This window comes from Balaenoptera ricei, chromosome 8 (genome assembly GCF_028023285.1).
Source record: "Balaenoptera ricei isolate mBalRic1 chromosome 8, mBalRic1.hap2, whole genome shotgun sequence".
Classification (NCBI taxonomy): Eukaryota; Metazoa; Chordata; class Mammalia; order Artiodactyla; family Balaenopteridae; genus Balaenoptera; species Balaenoptera ricei.
In genome coordinates this window covers 12,373,213-12,387,349 of record NC_082646.1, presented here as the reverse complement: position 1 = coordinate 12,387,349, position 14,137 = coordinate 12,373,213, and the positions used below count along the sequence as shown (strand labels likewise).

The window sequence follows — 14,137 nt, the reverse complement described above, 5'->3', positions numbered from 1 at the left end:
CAATGGAATTACCTGGGAAACTTGAAAAAAAAATTTGACCCTCACACAGATTCTGATTTACTTTGTCTGGGATGTGGCCCAGGGAATTGGCACAGCTCCTCAAGTGATTCTATTGTTCTGTCAAGGTGGAGAACCACTGCCTGAATGGGCATACAGATCACTGGGGACTTTGTTAAAATGCAGATTCTGATTCAGTAGATCTGGGGTTAGGGTCTGAGATTTTGTGTTTTTAACAAATTCTCAGGTGATGCAGATTTTGCTGATCCCTGGACCAGACTTTGAGTAGCAAGGACTTGGAGAGCATGGTAAAATTATTCCCTTTGCCCAATATCATCATAGGTTTCCTATTATCTGCATAATAAGATGCCTCAGCCTGGCATCTTGGGCTGGCATCAGTCATTTAAGGTCCTCTAACATCAGTGGTCCCCAAATGTGACTAATCATCTGAAGATCTATGGGCAGATTTTAAAAGATACAGATTCCTGGGCGTCACACCAAGCCTACTAAAGCACAACCTTCAAGGTGCGGCCTGAACAAAGGGTATTTTGAAAACACTTCCCAAGTGGTCTAGATGGTCATTAAGGTTTAGGAGCTTCAATATGCTTCCAATATACATTTCCAGGCTCATTGCCCATTCATTCAACCAGCAAACATTTATTGCACCTGCCTCTGTACCAGGTACTAGGGAAACAAAAATGAAAAAGAGTGTGATCCTTACTCTTAAAGGGCTGGCAAGACAAATGACCCAAACTAGACTATTTATTGTTTCCCACACATGGCCTAAATGCTCACAATTCTGCTCAAGGTCAGGTCTTCTCTTCTTAAGAATGTCTGGGCCCCTCAGCATGCTACCTTTGCCTGTCCTGGTCAACCAGCTCAGATGCCCTCTTTACACCATTTGCATCTCCACACTTATGTTTGGTTATCTCTTCAAACTTACTTTCCCTGATGTTAAAACAGATCCAGAGAGGAGAGAGGATTAACCCAAAGTGAGGTAACAACAACAATAATTAACATTCATATAACGACTTCCATGCACCAGCCATTGCTATAAGCACTTTACACATGTAAAGTGTGTAGAAATCTTGCGATAACTTTATGAGACAGCTATTATTATTATCCCCATTCTATGAATGAGAAAACGGAGGCACAGAAAAATAACTTGTCCAAAGATACACAGTCAGTAACCGAGCCAGGTTTACCCTTAAGCCTTATACTCTACTGCCAAGTTGGTGACAGGGTTGACATGAGAAGGAATATGTAACTCTAATTTTCAGGCCTGAGCGCTTCCCTGGAAATTAGTTATTTGTGTGCTTGCTTCACAACTTAGACTCAAGCGTGAGGGCAGGGACTATCTCTTTCATCTCACACAGTGCCTGGCAGGGGTGCAAGCACTTAGTAGATGCTCTACAACTTGTTATGGGATGGGCTGTCCCGTCGTGGGGGGAGGGGATGGATATTTATTCTAACAAACAGACAACAAACAAACACATAAGCAAGGGCAACAGCCTGCAGGTCTCACGTCACCACTAGGTCATCATCACCCCTCCCCACCACCGCCCCGCCCCCTCAGGCCTGCGCGAAGAAGGAGGACCCTCCCGCCCTCTTTCTGAACAGTCTCTGGTCCAGCTCTGGCTGTGCGCTCCGTCCTCCCAGCCAGCAGGTGCCCCTAGACCACCGGCTCCTCCTCTGCAGCCGTCAGAGCCTCGTCCTCTCTCCCTCTTTGCGCTGCTTCCTGATCCCAGGATCCGGGCCCTGAGCTCCGGGGCCGAGGTTCCCGAGGCTTCCCGGGGCTCTCGGCCAGGTAACTGCGCAGCGGGGACCGCCCGGCTCCCGAGGCCGGGCTGGGCTCCGGACGTGGATGGCCCGGCCTGCGTGGTCCGCTGCGGGGGAAGGAAGCGGGCAGATGGCCTGGCCTGGCCTCTGAGGGGAGGGGGGGGGGGGTTCCTCCTGCCTGCGGGCGCCGGCGCGGGCGCCGGGTGGGATGCTGGCATAGCGGTCCGGCTCAGGTGCGCCCAAGCCGGGTGTGACCACAGTGTAGGTAGGCGCGTCCGGGGGAGATGCGCTCGCGGTGCCTGCCAGGCGCCGAGGTTGCTGCTCGCTCCAGCCACGCCTGCTCCGAGGCCCAGGGCCAGGTGGGCCCGCCTAGCGCTCCTCCTCCCGAATCTGACCCTGGACCGGGAGGAGCAAGGACAGGAGCCTTGGAATTCTGAGCTGGAACGGCCATCGGCCATCTAAATACCCTGTCATTCTTTCACCCAAGAGTGAAAAGCCGAAACGCGGAGATGGAGTGACTTTCCCAAGGTCACAGAGTTGTATCTGCCATTTATAAATGTCTATTCTTTGTTTGTAAATGGGCTACCGTGTCCTCTGTTCTGCCAGGGAATTAGGATTCAGGGAAGAGGACTCTAAAAATACTAATCGGCATATCCAAATGAGCTGATCCGCATTACTGGCTGGTGACCCTGGCCTTTAAAAGGAAGTGAGAGAGGACAGTTCTTTTCACTCTGGGTCCTTTGTACTTCTGGCCCTTGCTCTGAAAATTGGCCTGGATGTTTTACGAAATTATCTCAGAACTCCTTGTCAGAACTGGGCCAGATCATAGAGTTATTTTCAATCCTTTTTTCTTTCCTTTCTTCTCTCTCTCTTTTTTTTTTTTTTAAACTGAGGCTCAAGAGGTGAAAGTGATTGCTCACACTCCTATGGCTATTTAGGGGCAGAGACAGAACTGGAACTCAGGTCAATGACTGACAACTGCTGTTTTCTAATCTGATTTCAGATGAAAGCTGTACAGCACTTGACCTTCATAAAGCCCTCTCTGGATAGCATTCTTGGGAGTGGCTTGTGTATTGAAGTGTGTTGGTCCACAGATACTATTTCACTTGTCAGAATAGGGTTAAGCAATAAGTGTAGCCATGCAGAAAATTCCTGCTGAGATGAGACAGATATCTGAAATGTTTTTTACTTTTTTATTTGTACTTTCAATAGAGGAGCTAATGAATATTAATAAGGACATCTTGGTTATTTTCAGATTTTAGTCCTATCTGACTATATTGACTCCATTACACTCATTCTTGTCCTGAAACATTTATCACCAGTAAAAATTTCAGTCAGTGGCTTTCTGACTTTGTTTCATTTTTAACTAAATAATTGTCTTAAAGATATTTTTATATCTTAACAAAAACTCCCCCCTTGTACCTCAAAATCCTGCTTCCCCTTTGGTCAATCTTTGAGTTGGATTTCAGAACGGAATAGAACTAGGAGTTTATTTTTTTCCCTTCCAAACTATTTAGGTCTTTGTTTAGTTCTGTCTTTAGGTTTAACCTCAAGTTTTGATTTTGACTGATAAACCCATGATCCAAACCCAGACTTCAGTTGACTTTAGTTAGTATCAGCTTAAAACCACGTTAAACTGCCATGTGTCATATGACTTCTAGCAGAGACCACAAATGGTGGAGGTTTTTTTCCGTGAGGGCTTCTTATTGAGATTTTTGAAATATGAACACATTATCTAATACACATATTGAATTACTTGCGTATTGTAGTCCAAGGTCAGTCATCACTGGGAGGTTATTGACATTTACTCATCATAACAACATATACCATATTAGACCATCTGCTAACTCAGAATGCAGTTCCTGCTTTTCGGTTTACAGTTTTGACCAGTTATCTCTAAGGAACACGCAATCAGAAATACAGCCACGCTTCAGTAGAAGATTCTTGGCTCTGTAGATAAGGAAAAAGTGTTTCCGGGAAGGCAATATTTTTGTACTGTCTTAGAGTAGAAATGAAGGTGTATACACAAAATGACCCAATGCTGTTTTCTTAGGGTGCATCCTTTGTTTTTCTGGTTTTGGTCTTTTCATCGTAGGATGGCCTTAGCTCTGTGTCTGCAGGCGCTGTGCAGCCTGGGGGGCTGGCTCTCGCTCTACATTTCTTTCTGTCGCCTGAATAATCACCGAAGCTATGAGTGGAGCTGCCGGCTGGTTACGTTCACCCACGGAGTCCTCTCGATAGGTCTCTCAGCTTATATTGGCTTCATTGATGGCCCTTGGCCTTTTACCCACCCAGGTAGGTGGGAGACATTAGAGAGTTTTCCCTTAGGAATTTATGATTTGGGGGTAGTCTTAGAAGGATGGGACTTCTACACAGAATTTGTATAATACTGAAGAATATTGAAGAATAATTACTATTATAATGTGCTTTGGGAGTCTCCATTCATCTTCATTGTTAATGCTGATATTGTATGTGTCACCTATTGTTTCTGCTTTTCATAACTCTATTTTTAAAACAAATCTTAATTGCTTTTTACAATTTAATCGATCAAAATGTATAAATCATAAAGCTAATATCAACATCTACCACCAGCCCCAAACAGACACTAATGGACTGCATTATACATACTTTTTGGTAACCTACAATTTTTACTTGATTGTATATTCAAAGGACATCATCTTTCCATGTCTGTGTATATAGATCTTCCTTATCCTTTTCAGTTGTTATATAATATAGTGTTGTATACATTTACTATCTTTTATTTAACCAATGCCTCATTATTTGGGGGCAGCTATATTAATTTTTAAGCTGCTAGATGTACTGATACAAGTGTTACTTCCTTAGAATACAAAACCTATATCCCCTTGAATTAGTTTGCTGGGGCTGTTATAACAAAATACTACAGACTGGGTAGCTTAAACAACAGAGATTGATTTTCTCACAATTCTGGATGCTAGAAGTCCAAGATCAAGGTGTTGGTGTGTTTGATTTCTTCTGAGGCTTTGCTCCTTTGCGTGCAGAGAGCTGCCTTCTTGCTGTGTCTTCACATGATCTTTCCTTTGTGCCTGTCTACGTCCTAATGTCCTTGTTTTATAAGAACACTACCCTAACATCCCTATTTTAACTTAATTACCTCTTCAAAGGCCCTATCTCCAAATATAGTCACATTTTGAGGTACTGGAGTTTAGGACTTCAACATACGAATTTTGGAGGGACATAATTCAGTCCATAAGTCCTCTAGAATATGATTTTTTTTAAATTCCTTAGATTCTTTCTTTTTATAATTTCTTTAGATTCCCATATTGAGCTTCTGAATTTTCCCCCAAACTGTCAAACTGATAGTAAGCAACTCTTAAGCTTTATATTTTATATGAAGGCTCTTAATGGATTCAGACATGTCAGGTCCTTGCACCCTATGTTCTTGGACATGGGAACATACTAACTTTTGGGGTTCTCTCCAGAGTCCACTTTCAAGACGAGTTAAGGCCACCAGTGTCCAATAATCTAACCCATTAAGCTAAGAAATTAATCTGACATTTGGGACAGAATAACTTTTCCATTATGGTTTATTACAGGATATTGAATATAGTTCCCTGTGCTATACAGTAGGACCTTGTTGTTTGTCCATTCTATATATAATAGTTAGCATCTGCTGCTAGTGGGAGAGAATAACTAAAAGAGTCTAGAAACAGAGCTTTAGCTGGTTAAGAAAAAGAAGACAAGAAAGAGACTGTGTAGGATTTTAATTGAAAGAACAAAATAACTGGATTTTATGCTGCTACACAGAGAGGACACTGAGATAATTGCTGGTGCTTAAATCACTCATTGAGATCTGGTGCATCAGAACAGCATTTCCTGGGCCCTGTAACATTGGTTTGATAAAGACCAAAGTTTTAGATTTTAGTGTTTTGGTTTTTTTTTTTTTTTTTTGGTTGCCTATAAAAAGCATGTGCCTGCAATTGTTTTTGTTTTCAGTGATTCAGAAAAGTTTGAGAAAGAGCAACACAGGATCTCTGTGTAAGGTAGCACAATTCCCAGCCACTCAATTTGCTTCTGTCTTGGTTTATTTCAGGCTCACCCAATACACCTCTCCAAGTGCACGTTCTGTGTCTCACCTTGGGCTACTTCATCTTCGACTTGGGCTGGTGCATCTACTTCCAGTCTGAGGGGGCCCTGATGCTGGCTCACCACACACTGAGTATCTTGGGCATCATCATGGCCCTGGTGCTTGGAGAGTCAGGCACAGAGGTCAATGCAGTCCTCTTTGGAAGCGAGATTACCAATCCCTTGCTACAGATGCGCTGGTTTCTTCGTGAAACAGGCCATTACCATAGTTTCACTGGAGATGTGGTGGATTTCCTCTTTGCAGCTCTGTTCACTGGAGTGAGGATTGGTGTAGGAGCTCACCTCCTCTTCTGTGAAATGGTCTCACCCAAGCCCAAGTGGTTTGTGAAGGTCGGGGGAGTTGCGATGTATGCTGTGTCTTGGTGTTTCATGTTTAGCATCTGGCGTTTTGCATGGAGGAAAAGCAGCAAGAAGTACCACACCTGGAGAAGCAGGCGGAGTGAGGAGCGGCAGCTAAAACACAATGGACATCTCAAGACGCACTAGCCAAGGCTTGCTCCAGACAATGGATTGGGTTAAGTCAGCCACGGGAACCAGGTTGGAGACATGGCTGTTACAGAATCCTGCTTATGACAAGCTTAGGTTTCAAAAAAGGGCTAAATTTATCCATCCGTTTGGTCAGTCTTGGAGCGGAACACATCCCAGTATTAAAACACTAACTTCTGCAGCTGTGTAGTTGTAGAAAGTGAGACTACCGGCAGTAGTTGTAAGTCAGATCTGTGAGGTGAGCATACTGCATTCCTTTTAAGTTGTGGTGACCCTGGCTCCTTTGTCCCTGGGAGACTTGATGATCAGACAGCCTAGAAAGGAACTCAAAAAGCATTAGTGCTGTTTCTTCCTTACTCCTTTGAGAAGTGACTCCTTCAACAAATATTTATTCCTACTTTCTGTGTAGCAGCTTAAAGAAATGCACCTCATTTACTATAAAGTGAGGAACTTTCAGGAAGATACATGCCTTTGGCATTCTGAGCATTGGATCAGGAAATTGAATGGGGGGACAGAAGGATGAGAGAAGGATGCGGGTGAAACCGTGACGGTGGTGGGGGGCTACTTACTGAGGCTCCCTATACCATATACTTGGTATATACCATAAAGGACTCCCTGTACTTGGGGGTCCCAAGATCACCCTCAGGCTTGGTGCTTCGCTAAGAGGACTCACAGGACTCAGCACGTAGTTGTACTTAGAGCTTTGATTTATTACAGCAAAAGGATACAACAAAAGATCAGCCAAGGGAAAAGGCACCTGGAGCAGAGTACCGGGGAAACCAGGCCCAAGCTTCCAGAGCCCTCTCCCAGTGGCATCATGCAGGATGTGCTTAATTCCCCTAGCAACGATCTATTCACAATATGTGTGAAATGTCTAGAAGGAAGCTTGTTAGAGACTAAGTACCCAAGGTTTTAATGGGGGGCTGGTCATGTAGGCAGCCTTTTCCTGACTCCCAAAAGGAAAGGAGGTTTTCACCGTGAACCACATTGTTTGGACAAACAGTTTAGAGCCAGTGAGCCAGTCTCATCAGTTCATGTGGGAACCTTCCCAATGAAATCTAAGTCTTCAGATGTCAGCCAAGGGCCAATCTTGCAAACAGCCCTTTCCAGGCCTACTATATTAACTCTTTTCTGCACAAAAACCATAGAGCTAGAGCTTTGGATAAGAGATGAATGAGGTGTGGGCAGATTTACCGGGTCCTGTTGTACGGGTTCTGCCCTACCAGGAAAACTCTGCCAGTTCTCAGGGCTTTTGTGCATTAATCTCCTAGGCATGAGAGGCTGTGACTGAATTCCATAGGGATTTACCATGTGGATTCCACTGGGCTTGAGATGCCAGTTCAGGTTTCAGCTCTGCTATACATACTGCAAACCAGAACCGAAGACCAAATGTCCTGGCCTCAGGGTGATGAGCCTATTTTTTTTTTCCATTTCGGATACATTACCTGTTCATCCTGTTAACTACTTTTTCTCTGGAAAAGGTGCCACTCTCTCTGGATAATATATTATGACAAGGCCCGTGTTGGAAGGAAAAAATATTTCTTAATCAATAGTCTCTCAGCTAGGAAAAGCAAGAACGTAAGTGTAGAAGAAGGGCTTAGGAATCAAGAATTCTTCGGTTCTTTGAACTAATTTGGCTACTCACCTGCCAGATCATTTGGGCAGGTCACTTGTTTACTCTGCTTCAGTTTCAACCCCATTGTCAATTAAGGAAATACCCCATTGTGAATTTCACAGAGACATTAGGTGGTGTTTTATTAATGCAGGTCTTTAATGTAGAGCTTTTATGGGGAAAAAAGGAAGTTTTATGTATTTGTTTGTTTGTTGTTTATTTATTCATTTGATTGTGTTGTTGAGACCAGTGATAAGCGAGTAGCTCAGCTGATGAGCAAGGGTATGGGGATGTTGAAGTCAGGGCTGGACATGAGTAGGAAGTACCAGCCCATTCGATGGTAATCCTAGCCTAATGAGTGGTCTTGAAGATGGACGTCATTGTCCAGGCATGACCAAGTGGTTGCAACTGCATGAGGTCATCATTGCTCTGGGAAAAGCGGCTTTAAAGGCATGTTAACCGTGGGTCTTTTAAAATGACTGTCTTCTGGTTAAGGGGATTTGCTGGACATGAGAATAATCTGACAGTAGCATCTCTATCTCTTTTTTTCTATGATCAGTGTCCGTGAAATGCTGGTTAGCTTCTTTCCAACAAAATTGTGGTCCAAGTAGGATGCTGGGGAATGCTGATTTTAGCAAAAGCCTAGTTAGAAAAAAAAAGAGTGGCTTGGCACAAAAGAAAAAAAAAAAAAAAGAAAAGGAAAAAGCCGTCTCTTGAGTTTTGGCACAGTGCAAGCCGTCCCATACCAGACAAATGAATAGACTTAATCTGGTACCATTCTTTTCTCCTTCCACCTCAGAAGTGAGGGGATTGCAGACCTTGCTCTTTTAGGGGAAAGTACTGAGGTTTCTTGAATTTCCTGAAACCTACATAGTGATAAGGGAAGGAGAATCCCTCATTTCAGCTTTTCTTGCTGTTGTAGCTGATAACTCTGAAGGAAACTCGCTGAGAGAAAAATGTGAAATGAAGGTGACTCAGCAGTTAAGATGCTGAGTCAGTACATGAGAGGTACATGAAGGGCTAATTCACATGTGGTATGGGTGGACACATGAAGTACTCATTTGCATTTAGATTACTATGTAATAGTCATTAACACTGCTCAAGAAGGATTTATATTTCAGTGAGATTTGTACTAAATTTTATAAAAATAAACAACTTTTTATCAACCCAGAGTCTGGCTTGATGTCTTTGTTCTGGTTCTGCCAGAAGCTTAAAAAAAAAAGGCTTTTGGCCTGTAGAAATGTTGACCCATATTTATACTTATCGGTAAAATACTTCGTAGCTGTTCTTATCCACCATTCCTAATACTGCTTACTTTTTGAGGCAACAATCTACATACAGAAAACAGTTTGCCAAAAGAAGGAGGAAGAACTTAATTTCTTTCTTATTTTGCCACCTGTTTGAGCAGTTGCCTTGAGAATGATGATGTCCAGTTGGGTCCACAAAGACAGGCCCTTCGGCTGTCCTCAGGCTCTGCTTCCCATCCCTGGAACAGTGTTAGACACATAGCAGGTGCTCAATAAGCAGGTTGAAAGAATGGATGAAGGCATGAGGATGTAGTTTAGAATTATCCCCCACTGGAAAACGTTCTCAAAGAGCATGCGCAGTGGATGGTGTCACCAATGTCATTTTTCTAGGTAAAGGACTAATGTCCCTGGGGCATGTGTTCTGCCTAAATTGGTGTGACTCTTCTGAAGGTATTCTATACACAGACTTAAAACAGTCTAGAGCTATCAACGGCTGTAAAGAGGCTTTCAGGGACATTTTTTACCATTAGAGCTTTGTGCCTGAATATAGAGATTTTCATTATTAAAAAAAATAGCTCTGGAGTGAATAACCACTGACTTAATTAAATCCTTTGCTTACCATCTTCTGAAGCTTTCCCACAGCAAATGCCCTCTTTGCTCACAGCTAGAACTTTGGGTCTGTTTAAGTTTGGAAAGATCTTGAAAGCAGCCTGCCAAGAGGTTTTGTATGCAAGGAAGAGAAGGTGAATTAGGAAACGTTCCCAGTTTGTTTTATTCCTGAAGCTCGTGTAGTGAGGCATTCTTGAAGAGAAGAGGGGAACTCATTTTTTAAGTGCATGATTTGATGAGTCATTGGGTCCAATTAATTTGATACCCACACTATAAAATTATTAGAATAGGGCCAAAAAGATATTTAGTATGTCTAAGAAAGACAAACGTTTGGGGATAAGGTTTGCATTTTGGTCATTTTTTATAGATTGATGGAGCTCTTTCCAGTTACATATAGAAAATGTGCAATTATGAGTTTTCAGGATAGAATTATCATGCTAGGGTATACCAGCAGGTGGCAATGTGTCCTGGTCTGATCATTAGAAGTGGCTTGGAACCCTAATCTGCTTCTATTCTTTCCCAAAATAAACATTACAAAATTAGCTGGCTGTGCGCTGAACTTAAAAAAAAAAAAAAAAAAAAATCAAGCAATAAAGAGTCATCTTTGGCCTCTGTTTATCTTTTTCTTTTTTTTACCCGTTCTAACGTCAGCCTTAGCTCATGCATCTATTCAGGGATAATGATCCTTTTATGCACTGTTGCGGATTGACTTTTAGAAACAGCATTGTTAAGAAGTAATTGTTTCCCCTCTCCACGTCCACTGTTTGTTAGATTTGCTTTGCCACTTGATTTCCACAAAGAGGCTAAAGACCCTTACCCATGAATACAGGTTTGAACTCAAAAGTCTGAAAATAGTTGGATAAAGAGACAGCCACTTCAGATGTTTGCAGGCGGAATTGAAGAAATACATTATACATGGTACTTGAATCGCTGTAATCTGCATTATGCAATCATAAAACTGGACGGTTATACTAAATCTATCTACCCAGTAGGAAAAAGATATTATTTGGGAACCCTTCAAAGAGAACTGTAATGCTATTTACTGGATAAATATATTTTATTTTCTGCTCCCATTTCTTTCCACAACAAGCTTGTTAAGTCTATGTGGAAAGCACCATGCTTGCTCAATTTGGCAAATAATACATATCATTTTGCCAAGGCAGAAGCAACCTAAAAGCAACATTATACGAAGAAATCCTGGCTCCAATTCCCCAGCCCTATACACCTCCATCCTCCAACCCTCTGCGTGCAGCCAAGACTGGTGCGCGGCGGCCCCTGCCCTGGGATGTGGCCAGCAGGTGCCCCAGGTGAGCGGCCAAGGCCAAAACCTCTCTTTGCTGGGGTTTGTTTCACAAGAGAGGAATGGGGTCCAGCCACCCGGATCTGAGTTCGCTTCCATCGGTCAAAAGCAGTCTGTGCGTGTTATCGGAAAAGGAAAACAAGTATGCTCCCTTAAGGAATACAAGTTTCGAGGACAAGGGGGTGGGTAATTTCCAAAAAGCCTCTTATCCACAGCTCCTCGGGATTGGGGGCGTGCTCTTTGGCGGTCTCAGGCGAAAGCCGAGTTGGTGCAAACTAGGCTCCAAAGTTCAGATCTCCGGCATTCCCGGGGTCCTGGGGACAACGGTGGGTTGGCGGGTGGAACTCCCAGAGCCAGACGGAACCCACCTCCCTCCGCCCCGCAGAACTACTTTTTCGCTCCCTCCAACAAGACTGCGGCGGAGGCGTCCGCGCGGGGGCGGCGCACACCCGCGGTCTGCGAGCGGAGGGCGGTACGCGGGACAGCGAGCGCGGGTCGCGCGGGCGGCGGGGGCGGCCCGGCGCGCCGCGGAGGGATCCCGGGTGAGGCGGCTTCCCGAAGTCAGAGGGGAGGAGGCCAAAAAAGTCGACGGGGGAGGGGAAAAGAGAGCTCGCGCTGGATGCGGCCGGGGCCGGGAAGTCAGAACCGGAACCGGAACCCGTGCGCGCGCCTGCGATTGTCGCGCGGCCCCTACCGCCGGCGGCCTCCTCTGCCCGCCGCGCGCGCTCCCGTGAGGGCCCCAGGACCCGGCGAGCCGGCCCTGCGCTCCGAGTCGCCGCCGTCGCCGCCGGCCTCCGGCGCTGGTGCTTCGAGGCCGGGTCGGACGGGAACCTCCCGCCCCTCGCGGGAACCGCCGCCTACCGGCGCGTCGGGGAGGAGCCGCCGCCGCCGCCGCCTGTGCAGACCGCGGAAGAGCCCGGGCCTCCGAGGGATGGGTAGCAGCCCGCGGAGCTGAGAGACCAGGTTCCTGTCACCTCCGGCTGCGGGACCACCCCCCCCCCTTGCCCGGCACCCGCGCTTGTCCCGGCGCCTGGAGCCTGGTGGGGGCGACGAGGAGAACGAGCGGTGTCCCCCGGTCCGGGGCCATGGAGCCGCGCGCGCCTGGCGCGGGGCGGCCCGAGACGCGGCCGAGGCTGCGGCCAAGAGCGGCCGGCAGCCCCAGATAGACAGCGGAGCCCATCGGGCCCGGCCCGGCGCGGGGACTTTCAGGCCCCCAAGGCCGCGAGGAGGAGCCGACATCCAGCCCCGAGCCGATCCCACCCCGGCCTCGGAGGGACTCCCGGGCCGCCTTCCCCGAGGCTCGCCGACTTCCCTCCGTGACAAAGTTTTCTCCGGTGCCTTGCCGAGGAGGATCGCTCCCTAGCTCTAGAACTCGCCTGCTGGCGGACTTGCTCGGCTTGATTTGGGAGATAACTTGCCTCGCTCCCACCACCCACATCCCCTTTCCTTGACCACTTCCAGTCGGACGTTCTAGATGACTGAATGGAGTTTTGAGTTGGACTCTTGTGTCCCCTACGGAGTCGGGCCTGATCCCGGAGCGCTGGGGGTGGGGTGGAGGTGTTACTGTAAAATGCAAGTTGGATAAAAGGAGGACCTCTCGCCAAGGGCCCCAATGAGTGGCACACAGTCTACTATCACCGACAGGTTGGTATGAAGCTCCCCCTGCGCTTAGCCTCCCTGGATGGGGCCCGACCTAGCAGGAGGGTCAGTGATTGCTGATTGCCTTTGCCGAGTGAAGTTGACAGGCAGCGGACAGAGGGTTATTTCCGAGCTCTGCAATTAGTCTGGGGTTGCTGCCAAGTTACCCGGTTGATTGAATTTGGAAACGTAGTTTTGTTTTGTTTTTTTCTGGAGAGAAACTTTTCTCCAGATTCTCGGAGGAGGGATAGGTAAAGCCACGATTGTGTTTTTCTGCCCTTCGTGTGCATTAGGATTCTGTACTGATCTTGGAACCAGAGAGAGGAAGGTCATTTTGGGTGAAGGTCAGTGCCCGATGTCGGCTGGGGTATTGGTGCATCATCAGTTTTACTCCTGTCCTGTAGTTCTCTAGAGCCTGTTGCATTTTAGGACTTTCTGTTTGTGAACTTCACTCTGAGACTGCCGCATGATTTATGAATTTGATGTCCTTGAAGCATTGACTTGCACAGTGCTTATTATCTAATAGTTTTCCAGAATGTTGGAAGTACTAGTAAATCACAGGTTCCTGGTGGGAACAGTATCAAGGAACTGAAAAAGGGCGCGGGAACATCATGGGGCTTGATCTTAATTATGGCATTTTTAGGATTTCATATTCCAGAAACATTTGCATTTAAGGGGTGTAAAGCCTAAGCGAATTATGTAGTAGAAGCTGGCAGGTGGATTTGTTGAGTTGGGTGAGTCCTTTATAGTACTTAACTGTGTTGCTTGGTGGTGGTTGGTGAATTGAGCTAAACCATTTGTGGTTTCAGTGGAGTTCCCTTACTCTTAAGAGTTATTCTTTGGAAAATTAGGTTAAGTGATAAAAGCATATTCCTTTACTACATTTTATTTCTCAGTTTAATTATGACATTGTATCCAGGTCCCAAGTTTCAGTCAGCTTTTTTTTTTTGTCAACCTTCAAATTACATCATTTAAAAAAAAAAAAAAGATCAAATAACTGAAGTAAGGGGCCAAAGAAAGCACTTTGATGAGAAGTACAATAGTACTCCAGCAGAAAGTAGTTGAATTTCCTAATAAGAGAGTTTCACCCAATTGTAAGACTCATTTGTTGATTTTAAAAGGGCCAAATTCCATTGTCATACCATAACAGCTACTCCAGAAACAGAATTTCCTGTTCCTGTTGATGCTTTTCAGTATCACGTGAATGTTCACCTAAAAGATTCCATTAAATATTTAAACTATTTATTCTTTGTGTATTTTTTTACTGTGTTTAATTTTCAGCTTCTCTGAGAGTACATTTAACACGAGTAGCAACAATGCTTATCTTGATTTCTTCTAGTTATT

The 14,137-nt window shown here is 45.4% G+C and overlaps 2 protein-coding genes across 6 annotated transcripts in view; both read left to right on the top strand.

Moving 5' to 3' along the window:
* Positions 1-1,597: 1,597 nt before the first annotated feature.
* Positions 1,598-9,165, top strand: TLCD5 (TLC domain containing 5). 4 transcript variants are annotated; one of them, XM_059930187.1, is made up of 3 exons: positions 1,598-1,804; positions 3,872-4,071; positions 5,849-9,165. In XM_059930187.1, exons 2-3 carry the CDS (start codon positions 3,873-3,875, stop codon positions 6,385-6,387), a joined length of 738 nt encoding a protein of 245 aa, XP_059786170.1. In that variant the 5' UTR covers positions 1,598-1,804; position 3,872; the 3' UTR covers positions 6,388-9,165. The 4 variants fall into 4 exon arrangements, with proteins under 4 accessions (XP_059786170.1, XP_059786171.1, XP_059786172.1 ...); XM_059930188.1 differs by lacking the exon at positions 3,872-4,071 and having other exon boundaries at positions 1,602-1,804; XM_059930189.1 differs by lacking the exons at positions 1,598-1,804; positions 3,872-4,071 and adding an exon at positions 1,976-2,304.
* A 2,566-nt stretch (positions 9,166-11,731) lies between these two features.
* Positions 11,732-14,137, top strand: part of ARHGEF12 (Rho guanine nucleotide exchange factor 12) — a 145,319-nt gene continuing 142,913 nt past the window's right edge. For both annotated transcript variants that reach the window (XM_059930185.1, XM_059930184.1), the window contains exon 1: positions 11,732-12,799. In XM_059930185.1, the coding sequence (XP_059786168.1) occupies positions 12,768-12,799 (32 nt within the window). In that variant the 5' untranslated portion in view covers positions 11,732-12,767. The remainder of the gene's footprint in view (positions 12,800-14,137) is intronic.

Excerpts from the sequence above, each read along its gene's own strand:
- TLCD5 (XM_059930186.1), top strand. The coding sequence starts at position 3,807 with ATGACCCAATGCTGTTTTCTTAGGGTGCATCCTTTGTTTTTCTGGTTT. Across the intron at positions 4,072-5,848 it reads TTGGCCTTTTACCCACCCAG|GCTCACCCAATACACCTCTC; the intron begins GTAGGTGGGAGA and ends GGTTTATTTCAG.